The sequence below is a fragment of the Capra hircus genome, chromosome 6, assembly GCF_001704415.2.
Source record: "Capra hircus breed San Clemente chromosome 6, ASM170441v1, whole genome shotgun sequence".
NCBI classification, from domain to species: domain Eukaryota; kingdom Metazoa; phylum Chordata; class Mammalia; order Artiodactyla; family Bovidae; genus Capra; species Capra hircus.
The window spans coordinates 19,539,714-19,562,096 of record NC_030813.1 but is presented as its reverse complement, the minus strand read 5'-3'; the positions used below and the strand labels follow the sequence as shown (position 1 = coordinate 19,562,096).

General features: G+C 39.2%; 1 protein-coding gene across 5 annotated transcripts in view; it reads left to right on the top strand.

The window, feature by feature from the left end:
* The window catches only part of NPNT (nephronectin), a 77,609-nt gene that overhangs the window by 32,616 nt on the left and 22,610 nt on the right, over window positions 1–22,383 (top strand). For 3 of the 5 annotated variants that reach the window (XM_018049242.1, XM_018049243.1, XM_013964480.2), the window contains 6 exons: window positions 5,012–5,104; window positions 14,603–14,722; window positions 16,039–16,158; window positions 18,004–18,138; window positions 18,445–18,567; window positions 19,929–20,318. In XM_018049242.1, the coding sequence (XP_017904731.1) occupies window positions 5,012–5,104; window positions 14,603–14,722; window positions 16,039–16,158; window positions 18,004–18,138; window positions 18,445–18,567; window positions 19,929–20,318 (981 nt within the window). Of the gene's footprint in view, window positions 1–5,011; window positions 5,105–9,320; window positions 9,414–14,602; window positions 14,723–16,038; window positions 16,159–18,003; window positions 18,139–18,444; window positions 18,568–19,928; window positions 20,319–22,383 lie in introns of all 5 variants that reach the window. The other 2 variants (XM_018049240.1, XM_018049241.1) reach the window with 1 other exon arrangement.

The window sequence follows — 22,383 nt, the reverse complement described above, 5'->3', positions numbered from 1 at the left end:
TAAGAGGAAAATCTTAGATTGCAGTCAAACAGGAACATGTGCCATTAAAGAACTATGTTTGCTTTGCCAGTTGAGACTTGTTTCTTTAGTTCAAGTAATGGTTTAGGGGTTATTTTAAGGGCACTTTGGAGATTGTGTTGTCGGAATGTTACAGAGTAAATTTTGAGTGTGATATGCCCATTTGACCTTAATTCCAACATCTGATTTTGCAGGGAAAAGAATCTGTCATTCACTGACTACCTGTGATCCTCACCTGAATTTGGTTTCCTGAGCTGCTAAATCATATGTGGATGCCAGTGGTCCTCCATGGACCACACGTGGCCCAGACTTCTTGTCCCTGATCCACAGGAAGCTCAGCAAAACAGTGATTTCTGCTTAACCTTTAGCGACAGCAGACACATTGTTTCCTACAAGTCAGAGTCTCATCTATTTTTGTTGTTTTGAGAAGATCATTCTGAAATAGACTGCTAAAAAAAAAAAAATAGTCCGCTTATTTTTTTTTCCTTGACCTACTATTTACAGCAAGTTGCGAATGGGTTGTCAAAAGTTGGGTCTGTTTACACAGAAGTTGGGAATCATTTTTCTCTAATCTCAAGGTGGATCTGTGTTTTCTCATCTAATTTTTAGATGTAGCAGTGAAGTTCTTTAGATACTTCTGAAGTATATGATAGTGTAGGTTTAAGATAACTTGACAAGTTGTGTTTCTTTACTAAGACTCAGTCATAACAGTTCTGTCCTTAGTGTGTATCCAGCATCTGCTGGCTTGATGGTAAACACAGAGTAAGTCCTGATTCCACAGCCTTGTGCTCCGGGATAGTCAGGTATTACTCGTAACTATACTGTATTGTAATTGTACTTGGCTGCAAGTGACACTGCCAAAAGTGTCCTAAAAGGCTAGAATGGCCATTTAGGGTTAATATTATGACTTCTAGTTCAGCCTCTCTCCCATTCTCAAGATTCAGCCCATAATCACAAAGTAGCCATTGTAGTTCAGCCATGACTTCTATATTCCAGGCGAGAAGACAGAGGATGTACTAATCAGTCACCTTTTAAAGTAGCTTTCAAGTTCCAAAAGCTGCACCCAATAATTTCTGCTGACCAGAATGGAGTCACTTGACTACCCAAATATGTCAGGGAGGATAGAGTATATAATTGTCTATTGCTAACTCGTTACTTGTTATGGGTTACTCATTACAATGTGGGAAACCTGGGTTCGATCCCTTGGTCAGGAAGATCCCCTGGAGAAGGAAATGGCACTCCACTCCAGTACTGTTGCCTGGAAAATCACATGGACAGAGGAGCCACTGGTAGGCTACAGTCCATGGGGCTGCAAAGAGTCGGACACAACTGAGCAACTTCACTTTCAACTCATTACTTAGGACTTCCTGGTGGCTCAGTGGTAAAGAATCTGCTTGCCAGAGCGGGAGAGCAAGAGACGCAGGTTTGATCCCTGCCTGGGTCAGTAAAATCCCCTGGAGAAGGAAATGGCAACCCATCCCAGTATTCTTGCCTGGAGAATCCCATGGACAGAGGCGCCTGGTGGGCTACAGTCCATGGGAGCGTGAAAGAGTCAGACATGACATCGACTAAACAATGAACTCATCGCCTACTCAGAGGGAAAAAGAAAGCCACTCTATTTTAAAGAAGAAGGGAAAAACAAATATTAGTAACAACCTAGCAGTTTCTGCCACCAGTGCCTTTTATGACTTACACCAACCCATCTTTCGCTCCCATCTGCTGTTCTAAGCACTGTATGGCTCCACAGAGCCTCAGTGCTCCCTGAGAATGCCCTTTATTGTCCTTCCCTCATCCGATTCTGAAAGGCTTTGTCTTCCATCTCAACTGCCTCTGCTTCTTATCTCTCAGGTGTTGCTCAGATCACATTTCCTGCAGGAAGCCTTTCTAGGACTCCAGTCATGGTTACCCTCTGCCCCTCCCCCATTCCTTCCTCTCATCTGTCACAGCTCTTGTTAACTTTCAGCCAACATAGTAAAACTTCAAAGTTAGTTTCCATACCCTATGTGATTCCCTCCTCCCGCTCACTTGCCTAGTAGAATAATTGCATCTACTCAATATTTAGTATATGTGTATTGAATTCCATTGCAGACCTCATGCTAGCAGGATAATAGGAGAAAGTCTTTTTGTGCAATAAGGGTGTTCTTTTTGTAAGGCAAATATATATATATACACACACACATAAGCATTGTGATCATCTTAGTCTATTTAATAGGTTGTTGGTTACTTCTGTGAATAGTCTGTTAGGTAGAAGTGTAAATAGCAGTTTGTTTGAAATGCGGCTCCCTAAACATGTAGGAAACATTAACAGTCTGGGCCTCTTGGAACAAGGGCATTTGATGTGCCCGAGATTAGGGCACTCCACTCAGAACAAACAAGGAAAAAGGAAGGGGGACAATAAAAACCTTTATTTCTGAAAAGCACCTGAAAATACCATAAACGGATGGACTTCAGGCTGGTCAGTGGGGCAAATGGCAGCACAGCCTGGGTGCCTCATATGTAATTGTTTGATAAACTTTTTCATGTGCAACTTTCTAAATTTCTTTTTCATGGTTTAGAGATATTTTCAAAATCCAGTTATTTGGGGAGGTTTTTACCTTGACTTGCATTTAATTATTTTCAGGTGTTTACTTTTTTTTTCCCCTTCTTCTTTTTTAAAAATTTATCTTATTCCAGTCTAGTTGATTTACTAATTTTTCTTTTCAATATGCACTTGGGATGCGTCTGTGATAACAATTCAGGTTGTATTAATATATAATTGTAAAGATTTATGGAATATCTTTCCTTTAAAATTAAAAGAAAATGTTTTAACTTGCATTTCTTGATTGCGCCTAGAATTCACATAAAGGATGGCTAATTTCTGGGACTTCTTTTTAAAACTGCATATAAACCATCTACCAGGTATACAGTTGACTGAAGCATAATGTTGGAAGGACCTCCTGGATAGTTCATTTCTTCTCTCTGCTTTCTGTTGAATGTCATGCCATATCTAAAATCGGATTTTTATGAATTTCCCCAGTGCATTTCTCTACCACTTATACTTGACTCTCTGCTCATCATTTCTTTCTGCAAGATTTTATATCAAATACCTATAGAGCAGTGATAAGGATTCACTTAGGGTGAGTTAACACAGGCGGGAAAGGTCTAAACGTAAGATGGGCAAACAAACCTGTGGAGTGCTCAGCAAGGGGAGGGTTGGTGAGTCAAATGAGGAAAACACCAAAGATAAAGTGCACAACAGTTCCGTAGGAGTGTCAGTGCTTTGAAGGAGATGGTGTTTGAGAATTGTCCAAAAATGGGAGCATCTCCCAGGATGGAGAAAACTGTGGGCTGATATGGCAGGCAGCAGGTGTCAGGTACAGGAGACACGGGGTCACTGTTGACTCCTCTCCCCTTGGTCTTCAAGACCTATTTGCTCATCCCTCACGGGTTAGTGAAGCCCATTTCTTCCTGTCAACAAACACAGATCATTTCATCTGCATGTCAGACTCCTGTCCATCCTGTGTATCATCACCATGCTAATATTCCCAGGTTATTTTTATCAGGTAATTCTCCTAAAGATAATGATGAAGTGGTCACTTCTTGTAGACAAAATATGTATTCCTCAGACTGGAATTTAGGGAACATTATGGTCTGGTATCACTCACCTATGATTGTCTACCTCTTATTCTTCCCCTAGTGTTTGCCCATCTCTTTGGCTTGATAAGCCTCCTCTAAATCAGTGAGGCCCGTTTTGCTGTATAAATCTGCATACCTTGGATGGTCCACTGTCTTCTCTGTTTACCTGGCTTCAAGATCCACCTCAAGACCTCTTCTTCTAGGCTTTCTGTACAACTCTATGTGGATGTGTGATGATTTCTTCACAAATCCCACGTGTGCCACCATTTTTGCTCATAAATGTTGCCTTGAGTTAAAAACATGATTGCTTTGTCTTTGTGTCGAGAGTAAGCTCTTTGAGACCAGTGACCACACTATACAATGATTTTGCATCTATTTTAATATCTGGTGTAGCACCATATACAGATTTGGTATAGAGCGAGATTTCTCAGTCTGGCACCATCACATTTTGAGCTGGATAGTTTTTGTTATGGGGAGTTACCTGAGCATTGAAGGATGTTTAGCAGTATCACTATATACTCGCTAGATGCTAGTGGTTCCCTCTTCCCAGTGTGACTATGGAAAATGTCTTCATTTGTGCTAAGTGCCCCATAGACAGCAAAATATCCACAGCTGAGAATTACTGTATAAACAGAATAAAGTCTTAATCAGTATCTTGGCAGGAATTGGAGACTATGAAAAATTTGATTGATGGTTTACAGCATTTTAGGGTCTTGAACGATGACAAACTCAGCTGATAGAAGATCAGCAATGTAAAATGAAACTTTCTCTTTTCTGTGATAAGCTATAGGAAGCCTAGTATAGATTGATGAGTAATTACGATGTAACTTAAGGTTAAGGAAGGGCAAAATGACAGAAGTTGAAGTTTCCAAAATACTGAGTTTTAGTTTCTAATTCATTTTGAACCATTTTATACTTGGAAATATCATTTCCAATAAAATATTTGTTATTTAATTGGAACTTTATCTAGGGGTTCATTTTTAAGTAATATCTTTGGATTGAGAACTATGTTTTGAAACATATTTGAGAAAATCATTTTGAAATTATGGGTGCAGGTTATTGTAAAGTGATAACCATGGACAAAAACCAGTTGTATGTGTATATAGTTTTCCGGTTTTTCTTTTTTTGATTATTTGAGTATTGTCCTCAAGTTTAACAAAATTTCCAGCCCCAAGCAATACATACATAAGCAATACACACACACACACACACACACACACACACAAAATACATGTGTGTAGTCTAGACAGTGCTTACTGCTCACTCTGTTGTAAGTTCTTAGTTTTTTCTTTGATTATCAAACTGGTACGTGACATAGATTCTACATGGCTGACGTGCTGCTGAACCAGAAATAACGCGTGATATCCTCTTTCCGCAGCTGTGTGCCAGCCACAGTGCAAACATGGTGAATGTGTCGGGCCAAACAAGTGCAAGTGTCATCCTGGATATGCCGGGAAGACCTGCAATCAAGGTAGGGAAACCCTGTGCAAAGTAAACAGTCATAAACCCTCTCTGCTCCTCCTTGATGTAGAAGCTGAAGTTTGCATGCAGACCACTTTTCCATGGCCATCGTCCCCAAACATATGAGATGTCATTTCGCTGAAAGATAAAAATCTGATAATGATGAAGCTTGTTAAGTCTACTTAATTGTGGGGCAGTTAAAGAATTTCATCCTTTCATTCACTATTAATAATGAAAATGCATTTTGAAGAAGAAAATGACAGCGTCAGTAGAAGCCTTACGTCTGCTCCTCCTCGGCCTTCCACTAACTATTTGGAAAACTTCAGCAAACTGTTAGCCTCCTAGGATCTCTGTGAGATGAAATCACTTTAATACTCAAAGTCAGGTAGGAGGTTTGGCTTGAAATTTTGAGGTCTCTCCCAACTCTGAGCTCTTTGATCTTTGTGATTCAGTTCCCTTCAACTTTTGACCAGTTTGTAAGGTTCCTCTGAGAAATCAAGATTTTGATTAACCTAACAATTTATTTTTAATTTGGTGTCAGTTGCTTATAAAAACAGATCTTTATGTAGTCTTCATGGTGCTAAGGTATTTTGCATGTATTACCTGTTTATATCACTACAGCAGCATTAGGAGGTAGAATGTTATTTATTATAATTAAGCTATAAATAGTATTTTCCTCTTGATGAGACATCATGTATACTCAGTGTTTTGTCCAAGTTCACAAAATTAGTTGGTAAAAGATCTATGTCAACTTAGAGCTGTTGTCTACATAACTCATGTTCTGTCTACCAGTGTAGCTTTGAATGGAGAAAACATTGGAAATGTGATCCTCTGACTCGCTGCATAACAGGCAAGGCTTGTCTGTTTAATTAATTTCAACCAAAACCTTTCTAACATTCAGAGATAAAAACAGATGTAAAGAAAAGATAGGGTTAGATTTCACTAGAAAGATTCAAGGATAAAAAGAGTAAAATTTTTCATTTATTCCTTAAAGTAATATTTCCTAGCATTTTAAATGTCAAATGAAACAGTTTGTATAGGGTCTAACTGTCCCATAGATACTTAGTTGACTTCATCTGATACAGAAATGATCTTGTTGAAATATTCTTGTTCTTCAGTATCTGATGTTCCTTGAAGTGTGTCACATAAACTTGTGATTTATAGACATAGTTGTCACAAGAATCAGGCACACTGAAATTTGAAAGTATGGGTAATTGTTCCTAAACTACCAGATGAAATCCATGTTAGTGAAATATGACATGTTTTTAAATCCATTTGATTTTAAAACCCATTTAATTTTTCCTCTCCAGTGTAAGTTCTCAAGTAGCAGCGTGTTCAGTTCTGATTATTGAGTTGTCAGTGTTCATCTTAGAGTGCCATCATGCTTCTTTTTTTAAAGTGCTAAACATAAAGCATTGCAGGTTTCATTAATATGTCAGCACCATGAAACGTTGTCCTCATGCCAGGAATGTATACAAAGATTATTAAAAGAAGCCACTGTTGAGGTTGTGGAGAAGTTCATTTAAATTTATTTGCAGGAGCTTCATCAACTTTAATATGATTCATAGACACTAAAACTATCATTGGAACACGGATCCATCTCTGGGTATCTCTGATTTTCAGAAAACTAGTTGACTGTATACCTTTCCCTGCAATAATACCTGTTTCTCTCAAGAAAAATTGAAATATACCGAGTTGAAATCTTACCTTCCCAAACTAAATATAGTTGGGGGAAAGAGGATTTTATCAGTGGCAAAATGGGATTTTACACCTGCAAAAATAGTGAGCCCCACTGAAAATGTAATTTCAAGTTAAATCCTGAATATAAAACTTGAGTCTACAGTAAACCTACATGTTTTGATCATCTCTCTATTTTCCTTTCTTACCATATGAGCAACTGTGGGAAGTTACATTCTTTGAGAGCAGGAACCATTTGTGGGGTCCCTCTGACTTCTTGGTTCCTGAAAATTTTAATCAAAATGATTTGCACATGCATATGAAATATTTGCTTAGTGACTGTTTAATATCATGGTTCTTGGTCCTAACACCATAGGAAGAATTCCCTGGAGTTGTTTGGTATAGCTCTTTATTCTTCGTATCCATCGACTGTTTGTCAGGGTCAGAGAGGCTGCTGCAGTGATCCAGGTAGAGGCCAGAGAGCCCTAGAAATGTTGTTAAATATTAGAACTAAGTGTCTATGTCTGCTACAGAACAAATTAACTTAGACTGATTTTATCCAGACCATACATTTTAATAAAATGGAAAACATGCCTTGGAGATATGAGAAGTCAAGCAGGTTTTTTTTTTTTTTTTTTTTTTTTTAACCCAGGGTGTTTTTGTTTATTTTTTGGCCACACCATAGGGCATATAGGATCTTAGTTCCCTGCCCAGGGATCAAACCCATGCCTCTTGCAATGGAAACAGAGTCCTAACTAGGAGACCACCAGGGAATTCCCTGGTTTCTTTTTTCTTGAGGAAAGAAATGGTAAGAAGAGTTAGACTTGAAATAAATCTCCACAGAACTGGAAATTAGCATTTGATTAAAAGTAGGTTTGGGTATAAGGCAAAAACTATATCCACTAAAAACTGTGTTACTAGCTGTGTACTTTAAGAACTCACCCCTGGAGACTTGCTTGAACAGCTGAGTGAACAGCTTGAATAGATGACAAGCACTTACTGAGTGCTTTCAGAACTGCCAAAGAGCAGAAGAGCAGGGCAGGCCCACTTTGGAACTGGCTTAATTTAGAAGCCTTGGCACAAGATTAGTGTGAATCTGCTGGTCATGGCTTGTGCTTCCCTCTGGGTCACTCTCTGGATTTGCCATAGCCAGATCACACAGAAAATCATAGGCATGGGCTGACCATATTCATTCTAATCTGAACTCTGGCAAGAATTTTTTTTTTTTTCCAGCTTACTTTGTCTGGTTATTTTATTCATGAAGATTACTGCCCCCCACCCACCTTGAGCCTCTGTACCCATACAAATCCCCTTTCTCCTCAGCCAAAAAAAGATACTATCATAGATAACAGTGTTTTTCATAACTTTCCCATTAGAGAATTATTTGGGGCATGTAATGTATCATATCATTGCATATTTTCAGGAATGAAAGATACCCTGCTGAATTTACAGCGTGCTTTACAGTATAATAATTTCAGAAGAAACAGTTCATAAATATCAGTTATTAATCTCTTTGCATGGTTTTTGTTTCAAATGTTGAATTCCTTATCCAAAGAAAAGAATCGGTATCTTGCACTAGGGAACCAGACAGTGAACTGTGGTAAGCTAATTAGGTCTAAATTGATTGCCTTCCTTAGCACAATAGCTGGAGTGCTTTAACACTAAGATTAAGGTAGTTTCTTAAGGGTTTATTTTTTGAATGATGTATGGTTTCAACCCCAGAAACCAATATTGATTTAATTTGTAAATTTAACTGGCTGTTAATAATGTGATAGTCTTGAAACAGGATGTGATTGCCTACTTTGGGACCTACTCATAATATTTTGGTAAGCTAATAATGGCAACACCATTTTTTCTTTTTTTTCTTTTTTTTTTTTTTGCAGAAAGCTTCTAATGTATATTCTTTTTTCCCCCCAACCCCTGATATCTCAATCCATCTGTGTCTGGGCAGGGTTTCTTATGTATATTCTAATTAAAAGTGACCTAAATGTGACATTAGTTCTTACACCTGAATGAACACATAAATGATCTATCATGTTACTTATTTAAATGAGGTCTTTATGCAGATCATAAGTTTATGCATGATTATATAAGGTTTTAAACTGTTGTACAACATAATAATATAGGAAAAGATATTAAGTTGGTCTTTTAAGACCTAGATGTACCTAAACAGAGCAGGTTGATTATAGTCAATTTTTGTATAACCTTTGAATTTTCTCTTTGTTGATGACTAAAATCATTTTTAAAATGACCATTTCTTTTTTGTGTGTGCTTAAAAAAGTTGATTTGAAGATGTGGATTGTTAACTGATAATGTTTGTGTGTTCTTCGGAAGCAAGATAGCAGTGATAAATTTTAAGAAACACAGAAATTAAAATTGAAAACGAGAAGCCAGAAGAACTAGAAACTTATTTTTGTAAAGTATCTAAAGCATTCTTTTTGAACTCTACCAACTTTATGTAATTGTTTAATATATACTTACAAAGATTTTTAGGGCTAAAATGACATCAGTTCAAAGTTGACTCTTATTACCTTCTTCCTGGTGTGAAGACGAACACCTCTACCCAACTCCTCTTGACCAAGGCAGTGAACAGCCTCTTTTGCAACCCCCGGATCATCCAGCCACCAGTTTGCCTTCAAGGGGTGAGCGCGCGTTGTCTCAGGTGGCCTGCGCCTCCCACCTGCACGGCTTCCTGCTGTGTTGTCACTTCTTGCCCGTGTCCTGAAGGCTCCCGCAGGAGCGCCCAGCCCTCCGTGTCCTGAGCATGTGAAGCGAGTGGCAGGAATTGTCAGCTGGTGCCGATTCTCTGCGCTTCTAAAAGCCTGGCGCCTCTGCTGTCCTTTCCCTGCCTCAAGTCCCCGTGGCTTTTCTTCTCTTCTGAGTTTCAAACTTTTTCTCAGAGAATCAAATAACCAAGTAGCTTCTGTTTTCTTATGTAGGCGAAGTCAGGAATTCCACAGCTTGGGGTTTTGATGAACTTCTGAGTAGATTTTAGAAGTGTGCAAGTCCTCTTCCCCACCACCACATTTGGGGTGTAGAGTTTTAGGTCACCTGGAAATCAGACCATATGTGAGCTTCCCTCTTTTGGTGAACCAGCTTCCCTGGTGGCTCAGATGGTAAAGCATCTGCCTGGAATACGGGAGACCTGGGTTCAATCCTTGGGTTGGGAAGATCCCCTGGAGAAGGAAATGGCAACTCATTCCAGTACCCTTGCCTAGAAGATTCCATGGACTGAGGAGCCTGGTAGGCTACAGTCCACAGGGTCGCAAAGAGTCAGACACGACTGAGCGACTTCACTTCCACGGGGTTGCAAAAAGTCGGACACGACTGAGCGACTTCACTTCCACGGGGTTGCAAAGAGTCGGACATGACTGAGCGACTTCACTTTCACTTTCTTGTGATATTAGAAAGTCTGAGCTCTGGTTCCCGCGCAGGCCTTAAGAGGCCCTGTCATCATGCTCAGTCATGTCTGACTCTTTACAATCCCATGGACTGTAGCCCTCCACGATCCCCTGTCCATGAAATTTCCCAGGCAAGGATATTGGAGGGGGCTGCCATTTCCTAGTCCAGAGGATCTTCCTGACCCAGCGACTGAACCTGTGTCTCTTTCATCTCCTGTCTTGGCAGGCAGATTCTTTACCACTAGCACCACCTTGGAAGTCCCAAGTAGCTCTACAATTGTGAGCAAAATCTTAGCATTGCAATTAATAATAGGAAAGTAATTCCTGTTCTGGTCATCTGCAGGGCTGGTGTGAGAATAGAAATACCCAAAATATTAACGTCTTCATTAGGCTGGAGAGTTTTGTAGAAAAATTAAATGGCAGTATAACTTTACAGTATTTCTGAAAGACTTTTTCCTCACTCATAAATTTAGGAACTTAGAATGACTGAATTAAATTCATTTAAATTATTAATTACTGCCTGTGCTCATAGAGAACTTGATTTAGATCAAGAAATTTAGGCAAGAGGATGAGTTTCAGAATCATTGAAAATTTAAGGGGTAAGAGTTATGCCAGTTGACATACTGAGATCTGTTTGCCTGTGACCTCTGCTTGAGTCAGACAAAATGCGAAAGCTTATTAGACTTCTGAGGCATTGCATAGTTTAAGCCTCAAAGGAAGAAAAAAATATCCAAATTACATTAAATGAATGAAAGATGATATTCCTTAAAAATCCATGGCATTATTTCACTCAATGAATCTCTTCCAGATTTTCAAGCTAATTTTCAGTGTCTGCATGCTAATAAAATTTCTGATTCTTTTTTCTTCCTGAAGTGTAATTATAATGCTATGCAGCTTGCATTTTTGTCCTGGATCAGCTCCTACCCGCTTCCCCCCCGACCCCAATCCAAGCTCCTGAATTCACCCACTTGCTTAAATATACTCCTGACTGTAATAGACACTCCTTAAGGATTGTATATATAGCAATATGAGTATTTGAATGTAAGTGGTTTAATTGTAAAGTTCTGTCCTTGAAGTGATAAGATAGGTACATGATAGAAGTCATTCATTTTCTTATAATAGATTTTCCTTATGAAGTATATTACATTATTACATTACAAACTTCTAGAGAAAGAGCAAAATTTAAGTAAATTTAAAACAAAGACACAACTTTTCTTTCCTACATTCTTTCGTCAACTTCTAAGAGTGATCTGAGAAAGTTAGATCAAGGGGAATTTACTTGTTCTTTATAATCTGCTCGTTATTGTAGGAGCCTTTCCTATAAATTGAAAGTGTCATTTTCAAATTTCTGACTTAATTTGATAGTAATAAAAATGTTACAAGGGCTATTATGCTAGAGATTTTGGAAGCAGGAAACATCAACTTAATTTTATAAGGTCAATAAGAAAATGAGGTATTAGTCCCTCAGTCGTATCCTACTCTTTGTGACCCTATGGACTCTAGCCCGTCAGGCTCCTCTGTCCATGGAATTACCCAGGCAAGAATACTAGAGGGGGCAGCCATTTACTTCTCCAGGGAATCTTCCCAACCCAGGGATTGAACCTGAGTCTCCTGCATTGCAGGCAGAAATAAAGTACAAGATAGTAATCATAGACTAGAAACTCTAAAGAATATTGAGGAAAAGGAAGTTCATCACAGGACACCAGATGCTTTTAATCTGTTGAAGCGCCCTCCCTTAGAGTTCTAATATTTGGTAAATACTGAAAATAATGGATAATTGTGGAATTCTATTTCATCATTTCTGCAGTGGTTTTGTAAGGGTCAGTGGGAAATTTTTAGGAGACTTGCGTATGGCAGATGGGGCAATGGTGGCAGTCACTGAGGACGTGGACACCGGCCAGCTGTCAGGGGGTGTCACCCAGCCTGTCACCAGCTGTTAGAGTACAGCTTTCTCAAATTGCTTTTAGCCTATTTGGATGCTTATGTGTCAATTTAATAATAGTAAAATAGCCAACACGTGTCTCCATATTTGCTCCCCCTGAATACTGCATGTTTATTTCATTTTCTATATCATTTCATAGGTGATTCTCAGGTTTATTTGGGTCTTTTTTATTGGAATTATGATATCTTACTGATTTTTCATTTCCTTTCAGTTTTATGCTTCTTAACCCCTAAGTGTTTTTTTCTTATGGGAAGGGAAAGGTAAATTTGATTGAAGACCACCAGCAATCCCAGTCTGAGTTGCAAAGACTCCCCTGGACATCCTCAGGGGCACTTAATCTGCCAAGGCTGGAGCAGCCTCAGCTGGGCTTCAGCTTTAGTTCATGGCCCTAGTGTCCGCAGACATTTCCATTGGCCGAAATATGCCTTGTATACAAGCTGCCTGGTGCTATAAACATGTAACCAATCCCATCAGGAACCCCCAGAATTTTCTGATGCTTTTTCAGGGTTCTTAATTGACATCTTTTATATCCATCAGTATGCTTCCCTCGAGGTATAGAATTCAGTCTTTCTCTATTCTTTGTTGTTCTATTCTATTCCTACTTTGTACAGAGGAATATTTAAAACACAAAGCCTTTCTCTTAATGTATTCAGATTTAAATACTATTTGCTATAATATCAGTCAGTTCAGTTCAGTCGCGCCCAGCTCTGCGACCCTATGAATTGCAGCACACCAGGCCTCCCTGTCCATCACCAACTCCCGGAGTTCATTCAAACTCATGTCCATCAAGTCGGTGATGCCATCCAGCCATCTCATCCTCTGTCGTCCCCTTCTCCTAATATCAGTCAGGGATTTATCAAAGCCAGGTGTGAATCTGCAGGGACACATTAGGCATTGTAATTAACTCTTAGAACATGAGAAAGGATTGCTTGACTCTAATTTTTAATAAATATTGAAAAATAAGGTAGAAGAATATAAGAAGTGGAATGAATTTCTTTCTCTGTCTTTTCTCTTTGATTTAAAATTTTTACTCATTTTAACAGAGGGGGGAAAATCAAATTTTTGTTGATATTATAATTTGCAAAGCAGTTTCTTTGAGGAAATTTTAATTATGATTCTGTTTTGAATATCCTTGACTGGGCAAGAGTGTATGAAGTTTAAAAATAAAGAAAGCATAGGAGATGATGAAGGTATCTGGTTTATTTATGTAACCTCCCCAGGCTTCACCCAGCTGGGGATCTGCTTACAGTTGTGTTAAGGTTAGAAAATGGACTAAGTCGGCAAGTTGGTAAAACAATTTTAAAATTTTTATATGAAATAACAATTTGATGGTTTTATAAAACAATGTACTTGGTTACATTAAGTATATAAAAATGTATAGATTTTTAATAAATGAGCAGGTCAGATTTAAATTTAGTTAGATTTGAAAACAACTTGTAACTAGCTATATTTCCAATTTGATGACATGAATTAATAGATAATTAAATTAGGCTAACCAGGTGCCTTTGCTGGCAGTCCTGGCAAAATAAACACACCATATTTCTTTTTAATGAAATCTGTATTTGGGGCATTAGTGTTTCAGTGTATATTTGTCATGAGATTTATTTTCACTTGAGGCAGTGTTCAACTTGGGTTGGAAAAGTCTCACGTGAAGTTCATTAACTCCCTTCGTATTGATATTTAAACCAGTAAACCTAAAATACAGGATGATAGTCTATTATGTATTGTCCATTTGTATTTCTATATGCCCTTCCTAACTGCAGAATGAATGAAAATAATGTTGGAGGGTCTTTTTTTAAGTTTATTTTGTGACTCGCATGCTTTACTATAGTAGGAGACTGAAGCTGCTTCTTTAATCTGAGATCAGTTTATAGACTGTGAATAAGAGGAATCTCAACAGTGATCACTCTAATTCATTGAGTGAATTCTCTTAAAAAAAATGGCCTTTCTTTGGGAAAGTCAAAGCAGTCTAATATTTTATACTTTCTATACTTTCTATAACTAAGATAGGTTCACACAGTATCCTCTTTAAACAGAGACAAGAAATTGAAGTAGGAAGATCACATGGGCCAGAGTGAATCTAGTAGTATAACCCCAGATGTTTTGAGGATGTTGAAGTCAGATAGATGGTGTATACACTGCTCTTTCTAGGGATGATAAGCCATGTATGTGTCAGTGAGGAGAATCCCCCCAACTGTCCTCTGTAAACAGAGATCACACATGTTAGATTATTTAAGTCCCTGAAATTCACACAGCCTTCCACTGTTATAAGGCTTCTGGTCACCTTGGATAGCAGACTCTTCACGGCTCTAGTATAACCAGCATTAAAATGAAGACACTGTGAGCAAACAATCTCTTACGTTTATGGCTGGTTACTATAGCTTGATTGACTTTTTCCCTTCATTCTTCAGCACAGAGAAACATTTTCAGTGGTTCGCAGTGGTGTCGAGGTTTTGTCATCTTTCTGCTTCCACCTCGTTCTTTGCAGACCTAAACGAGTGTGGCCTGAAGCCGCGGCCCTGCAAGCACAGGTGCATGAACACTTTCGGCAGCTACAAGTGCTACTGTCTCAACGGATACATGCTTCTGCCGGATGGGTCCTGCTCAAGTATGTCAAGAATCTTAACTGCTTTATGAGTGCTCTGGGCTTGACTGCACGCTGTGCCCTGCAAGTGTGTGAAAGTGGCCTCCTAACCCTCCTCCCAAGCAGGATGTGAGCGCGTGTTTGTATGTGTGCCTGAGGAATGGGAAACCAGGAGAGCTGCCCACTGTAGATGTCTAGCATTCTTTTACCATGGGTGCCAGTGTCAAATTAATTTGGAAATGGTCTTCTGATGTTACTCCTAGCACATTTTCCCCTTCTTCCATCTGGTTTTAGAACTGTTCCATGTAGAAAAAGAACTTTGGTGACCATTTGAGGACTGTTGTGCTCTCCAAAAGGCTGGACAGTAAACTGTTGGCTGGTAGGGAATCCACCCAGCCTGGTTATTGAGTATAAACCACTCATAAGTGGTTTATACTCAATAAACCACTCACTTCAGTTTTACATTTTTTTATAATAGTCTGAAGGCTACATTATGGCTCTTTTCTTGAAAAAGCATAGTTCAAATGAAAAAAAAATGCTTATAATAACTTAAAAGTAGATTTCACATATGTCTTTGTAAGAAAGAAATGGATGGTGTTTCCTGCTATCATTTGGATGTGCTTTATAAATGGACAATGGCCTAAAATTCTCTGCAGGCTGAATGTTGAATTGAGGTGTGGTTATAGGATATCTAATAGTTAATGACTTGAATTTTATTTTTACTGAACTATCAGCTAGATCAGTTAATTGTCAATAGGTATCAGCTATCTCTAATTGGATTGCATTTTATAAAATAAAAAGCTTAGCTAATTTTATTTATTATTTCATAGTTAGCATGGAACTTTTTGCAGTGAGGCGAGTTCATGCTTATGAACAAGTGGGAGGGATGCTAGACTCCTCTATCCTTGTACAACTCACTGGGAAATGTGCTGTACCTAAAGATATTTAAGGGATGGTTGAGACACTTACTTGGATGTTTTAGCTAAGACCAGCACTTAATATGAGTAATCTGGAAAAGTAACCTCAATTTTCTATTTGGCTTGGCCACTGGAAAAAGTTCCATATGATTTTTCTAAGTTTTACATTTGTCTTTTAGTTCTTCAGATGCATTAAGGATCTTCCCCAGATACTAACAGAACTGGTTCACTTCTTAATCACCTCTGAGGGAAGAGATCGCCTTCCTATTTTTGACTTTTTTTTCAGATTGTTGGAGAATTAAGCCTGTTTTGTCCTCATTGTTGATTCAGTGTCACTGATTTCAGGATAAGTAGGAAACACAGCTGCTTTAGGTGCCAGGCGTGCTCTCGGTCTCTCAAGGCAGACAGTCCCTGTCTTTCCAGGTGCCCTGACATGCTCCATGGCAAACTGTCAGTATGGCTGTGATGTTGTCAAAGGTCAAATTCGGTGCAAGTGCCCCTCTCCTGGCCTCCAGCTGGCTCCTGATGGGAGGACCTGTGTGGGTGAGTCGTAAGACCAAGCATCTCTGTCAGCAGCCTCTTGAGGGTAAGGAAGAAAATGAAATGTGATGGAGGGACAGGAAAAGGGCAGTTAAATAATATCAGGTAATTAGTTGCCCTTGAGAGGATATCCCATGTCTCACGGGGGACCTCCTCTCTCTCTGAAAACCTTGTGAGGGGCGGGAGGAAGGTGCAGCCGGAGGAAACCACATGTGCCAAGGCACTGAAGTTTAGAGGGGGTGCGGTGTTCAGGGAGCAAGAAAAGCTCAGTATTTCTAGGACTTAAGAGGCAGTGACCGTTGAAGCTGAGCGGGTAGACAGGGCAGGCTGCATGTCCTGCACTCAAGGATTTGATTTTTTCCCCTGTAAATTAGGAAGGCACTAAAGATGAGAGTGTGTGGGCTTTGATTTCAAACCTGGCTCTGCCATAGACTTGATATGTAACCTTAGGTAAGAGATTTCTTTTCGTTGAGCTTGAGTCCTCTCATTTGTAAAATGGGAGTAATGCCACATGGAACGCTTGGGAGGATTGAATGAGATCATGGATGCAAAGAGCTTAGCATCTAGTAAGCTAAGCTTGTAGTACCTTGCATGGAGTAAGCACTGAGTGAGTGGAGGTGTTTGGGGGCTCGAGAGATATTTATTGAGTACTTTCTGTATTCCAGACACAGTTAAGTGCTAGGATGTAGAGTAATGGACAAAGCAGACCAGATTTTAATCCTTACAAAACTGATATTTTAATGGGAGAGACAGAAAGAAATATCCAGTGAAATTACAAACAATGCCAACTGTTAATGCGAGGTACTAAGAGAGGGAAAAACAGAAAGGATCTGTTTTAGAAAATAATGGTCAAGGTAGCCGTGGAGTAAGACCTGGACCGCCAGCCATGTGAAGAATCAGCCAAGCAGGTGGACGTGTTCTAGAGTACTGCAGTGAAAAAGAGGCTGACTTCTTTGAGGTCTGGAAAGAAAGAAGACCGTACCCTTAAGTACACAGTATAAGGGGTGGTGGCTTAAGATACAGCTGGTGAGGGAGGTGAGGACTGTTTATTACAGGATCACCAAAGACATGGTGAGGAACGAGGAATGGATTCAGAAAACAAGTAGAAACAGTTGAGAGTTTTGAGCTTGGAAACAATCCCTTCTTAGGTCTTGAGAGTGAAAGTCGCTCAGTCATGTCTGACTGTTTGCGACCCAGGGACTGTAGCCTGCCAGGCTCCTCTGTCCATGGAATTCTTCAGGCAAGAATACTGGAGTGGGTAGACATTCCCTTCTCCAGGAGATCAAACCCAGGTCTCCCTCATTGCAGGCGAATTCTTTACCATCTGAGCTACCAGGGAAGCCCTCTTATGACTTACTAAAATCATTTGTTGGCAGTTGAGTGGGAATGCTTTGGAGGGGGTAAGACTGGCAGAGGAAAGGCCAGTGTGGAGGCTCCTATAATAGTCTATCCTGGGAGAGCTTGGACGACAGTCATAGCAGTAGGTGAAGAGCAGAGTAAATGAGTTCACAGAATTTGCCAGAGAAACAAACAGCGGGGATTGATGATTTGGAGCTCAAGGGAAATAGGGTTGTCAAGGATGACTCACGTGTTTAGTTCAAGCTAGCATGGGATACAGGTGTAGTGCATCCTGTGATGTGATACAAGGGGAGGACAGCTTGGGTTGGAAGGATGAATTGAAATTTGGAGATACAGAATTTATGTTGCCTGCCAGGGCAACCAGGCGGATAACATTTATGATGAGCCTCTACGTCAGGCAACCGTTTGCAGATAACTGTTTCTTTGAAAATCTACTCCACCTGAGCATACTGTTGCTCTTCCTAAAATGCAGTTGGCTTCTGTTTCTAGACATTGATGAATGTGCTACTGGAAGAGCCTCCTGCCCCAGATACAGGCAGTGTGTGAACACTTTTGGGAGTTACATCTGCAAATGTCATAAAGGCTTCGACCTCATGTACATAGGAGGCAGATACCAATGTCACGGTAATAAGCCCCAGCCATTGCATGGTGGTGTTTTTTCCTGTGGAGCGGAAAGATCTCTTAATTATGATGGTGACTGGGCTGTCAAGGGCACAGGAGGTTACTGGCAATTAAATTAAGCAGACGTGAAATTCAAACCCTGGTACTTCTGGATGCAAATGTACTTTATTTCTTCCCTTTATCTGCGATTTTATGTGAACCTTCACATTGCAAAAAAGAGGCTTTTTTTTTTTTGAAACTATGTATTTTTTGTGAGTCATTGTTTTTATCTCCCAAATAAACTTCTTCTTTTCCTACTTCCTGATGCAGATATAGATGAATGCTCCCTTGGGCAGTATCAGTGCAGCAGCTTTGCGCGATGTTACAACATACACGGGTCCTACAAGTGTACCTGTAAAGACGGATACCAGGGCGATGGACTGAAGTGTGTGTGTGAGTCATGCTTCTCTCCCAGCTCTGAATTCCAGCAGGAAGTACAGGGTTACACAAAGGCCATTGCTAGAGAAGATAAGGAACAAGATTAATTATCAAAGAAATATCATTTTTCATAGCTAGTAAAACTAGTCTTTGATTTCCAGAAATAAAATCACTTGCTCAGGTGTTTTAAAAAATTAAAGACTCAATGATAGACTTTAATCTTAAAAGCTTTCAGTTCCTTGACTAAACTCTCTCAATAGCTTCTCTTTGGCTGGTAAGGCATTTTAGAGCCCTTCCTGAGAATTTGATTTTGTTACAATCAGAAATAAAGGTATGTTTGTCATCATCATTAGACTATAATGATGGGATAATCTGAATATTTTGTACATTTTTGTTCCTCTGGTTTATGCCTCCAATTTAGCATTTCTGTATTTATTCTCTCTCTGTTCAGAACTGCTTTGCTTTGTAAAACTTTATGCGTTCTGTTTGTAGTATGGCTATGTTAGTAGATAAACATGGAAAAAAATACCCTCCAAGATGAAAGTTTCACAAACCAAAGGCCACAATTTAGCATACATTTCATGCAGCAATAGATAAATTACAAATTTCTGTAGTAAAATATTTACTGAAGATCATGGGGCATAAAATCAGGATTAAAGGATTTTTGAAGGGTCATGTAGTTATACTACCAGTCTGGAGTAGATCATTCCAGGAAGATTAAATATTAATTCCTTTTGGTGAATACAATCAAGGACAAAGTTTCTACAAATGATCTTCATGATCTCTGGACGTTTTTCTAAAAAGCAATTGTGTAAATTAATAAAGGGGAAGGAAAACCAAATATAAAACAAATAGAGCATTTAGTGAGAATGTGTTTGTGTGAATTGAATTTATATAAAGTGTGGAAGAGAAAAGTATGTCTTTAGACAATTCTAAACATGAGTTTATATTGCTAATATACATGTACCATGGGGACATTTAACATTGACTCTAAATATACATTTCTCATACTTTAAAATTTTAGAATATCTCTGCATTAAAGTCTCATTGATTCTTGTTTCTTTCTATTTTACAAATACTTAAAACTGTATTTCGATACATTTCACTATAGAAACACAATATAATTCTTGTATACATCCACTAGATATGTTTATGTGATATGTGTTTGAGTATATATATGTATATATTCTATATACACACTAGTATTTGCTCTTTTTTTTTCAAACAGAGTGACTTACATTAGGGGAATATTCTAAATGTAAAAAGTAAGCCTCATTGGCATGAGGTATTTTGATGTGTTTGTTTCTTACAAGTCGATATCTTTCTTTTTAAGGAGAGATGGTTATGCATTAATTAAAATATATTTACTCTTCTAGATATTCCAAGAGTAATGATTGAACCTTCAGGTCCTATTCATGTACCAAAGGGAAATGGTACCATCTCAAAGGGCGATGGAGGACACAGTAATTGGATTCCTGATGTCAGAAGTACTAGGTGGCCTCTGAAGACACCATACATACCTCCTGTCATTACCGACAGGCCCACTTCTAAGCCAACAGCAAGGCCTACACCAAAGCCAATGCCAGAGCCTATACCACCTCCACCCCCACCCACAGAACTCAGAACACCTCCACCAGCAACAACCCCGGAACAACCAACCACCAGCCTGACAACCGTAGCACCAGTTGCCACCACATCTCCAAGAGAGATTACAGTTGACAACAGGATACACATGGATCCTCAGAAACCTCGAGGAGATGTGTTCAGTAAGTCACAAATGTTGCCACATTTGGGGGGATTTTTCCTCCAGTTCGTTTGAGATGTACTTGACATTCAGCATTGTAGAAGTTTAAGGACGTTCAGCATGATGGGTTGGCTTATACTGTGCTGTGCTTAGTCTCTCAGTTGTGTCCTGCTCTTTGTGACTCCGTGGACTGTAGCCCGCCAGGCTCCTCTGTCCATGGGATTCTCCAGGCTGGAATACTGGAGTGGGTTGCCATGCCCTCCTCCAGGGGGTCTTCCTAATCCAGAGATCAAACCCAGGTCTTTTGCCCATTATTTAATTGAATTATTGGTGGGGTTTTTTTTTTTTTGCTATGAGGTTATATGAGTTTCCTGTATATTTTAGATACTAACCCCTTGCCAGATATATGATTTGCAAATATTTTTCCTCATTCCATAGGCGGTCTCTTCACTCTGTTGATGGTTTCTTTTGCTGTGCAGCAGCTTTCTAGTTTGATGTCATCCTGCTTATTATTTTCTTGCTTGTGTTTTAGGTCCCATCAAAGAAAATCATTGCCAAGACCCATGTTGAGGAACTTTCTTCCTGTTTTCTTCTAGGAGTTTTGTGGTTTCAGGTCTTTTGTTCAAGTCTTGAATTCATTTCAAACTAATTTTTGTGAGTAGTATAAGATAAGGGTCTAGATTCATTCTTTTACCTGTTATTGACCACTTTTCCCAGCACCATTTATAAAGAGACTGAATTTTCTCCATTAAATACTTGGGTCCCTTGTCAAATGTTATTTGACCTTATGTGCTTGGGTTTATTTTTGAGCTCCTAATTTTGTTCCATTGGTATAAATGTCTGTTTTTATGCCAGTACCATACTGATTGATGATTGTATCTTTCTAGGATAGCTTAAAGTCAGGAAGTGTGTGCCTACCACCTTGTTCTTCTTTCTCAGGATTGCTTTGACTGTTTGTGGTCTTTTGTATTAGCCACAGGCCATGTCTTGAATAAAAACTAGTTATACATAGTATAAGTCGTATATCCCTATTGTTACATATTATAAAGAGCTATATGAAAGTCTGTCAATTGGGCAACTAAGAATGTGAGTAGAAAAGGAAAGAAGAAGTAGATCGTAGCTTCGATTCAGTATGAGAATTCTCCTAATCTATTCAGATTTACTTGAAATTTTCAGAGATGGGGAGCTTAACATAGCACATATCATTTAACTTTTAATCTAAGTATTCATTCATTCAACCAGTAAACATTTTCAGTACATTTTAGAATGCCAGGCCCTGTATTAGGCACTGGGCTTATGAAGGTAAAACAGAAAAGCATATACTCTGATGGAAAAGACAGTTGCCCCGAAGATAACTGTACTTAGTGGGAGAGAAGTGGAGGTAGGGAAGAGGGGTACCTAACTGGCCAGGGACAGTTTGGGGAATGGGGAGGCTTCTTGAGTGAAATGGGGCAAAGGGGATGAAAAAAAGGGAGGCATGGTTCACGGGCACAACAGAGGCCCAAGGGTAGGAAGCAGCATAGCATATGCAATCAGCTGCCAGCAAATTGGCAGGTTGAGCCAAGGACTGATGAGAAAAGCTGGCCAGCTACCCCTTGTCTTTACTGTAAACTGGTGGTTAGATCTATATAGGAACCAGGTTGGATTCAAGATTCCAGATTTTTAATGGGTGTCCATGGAGATAGAGGCTAAAAGAAGGTAGGTAAAGAAGTTTTGTAGGTAAAGAAGTTTTGAAAGGGGGGAAGAGGTTGTCCCCTTATTACTAGAACAAAATTTTCTTTGTTCAACCTCTTTCTGAGCCTTTTAATGTGTTCTTTTTTTTTTTTTTAATGTGTTCTTTTTAAAAAAAAAAAAAAAAGTCTTTCTTCCCGTTATTCCTCTCTATACCAACACACATATGAATTTTAAAATAACATTGATGTTCACCCCTAGGATTTAGCAGGATAAAACTGGGGAGATGCAGGGCTCCATTGATGTTTGAGAGTACTCGTTCTAAGAGAGTGTGATCTTAAAGACTTGCCCTCAGAAAGAATTACCTTGATCCCATGCCAAGGCTGTTGGATGCGGCAGATAGCGTGGCTGCTTTG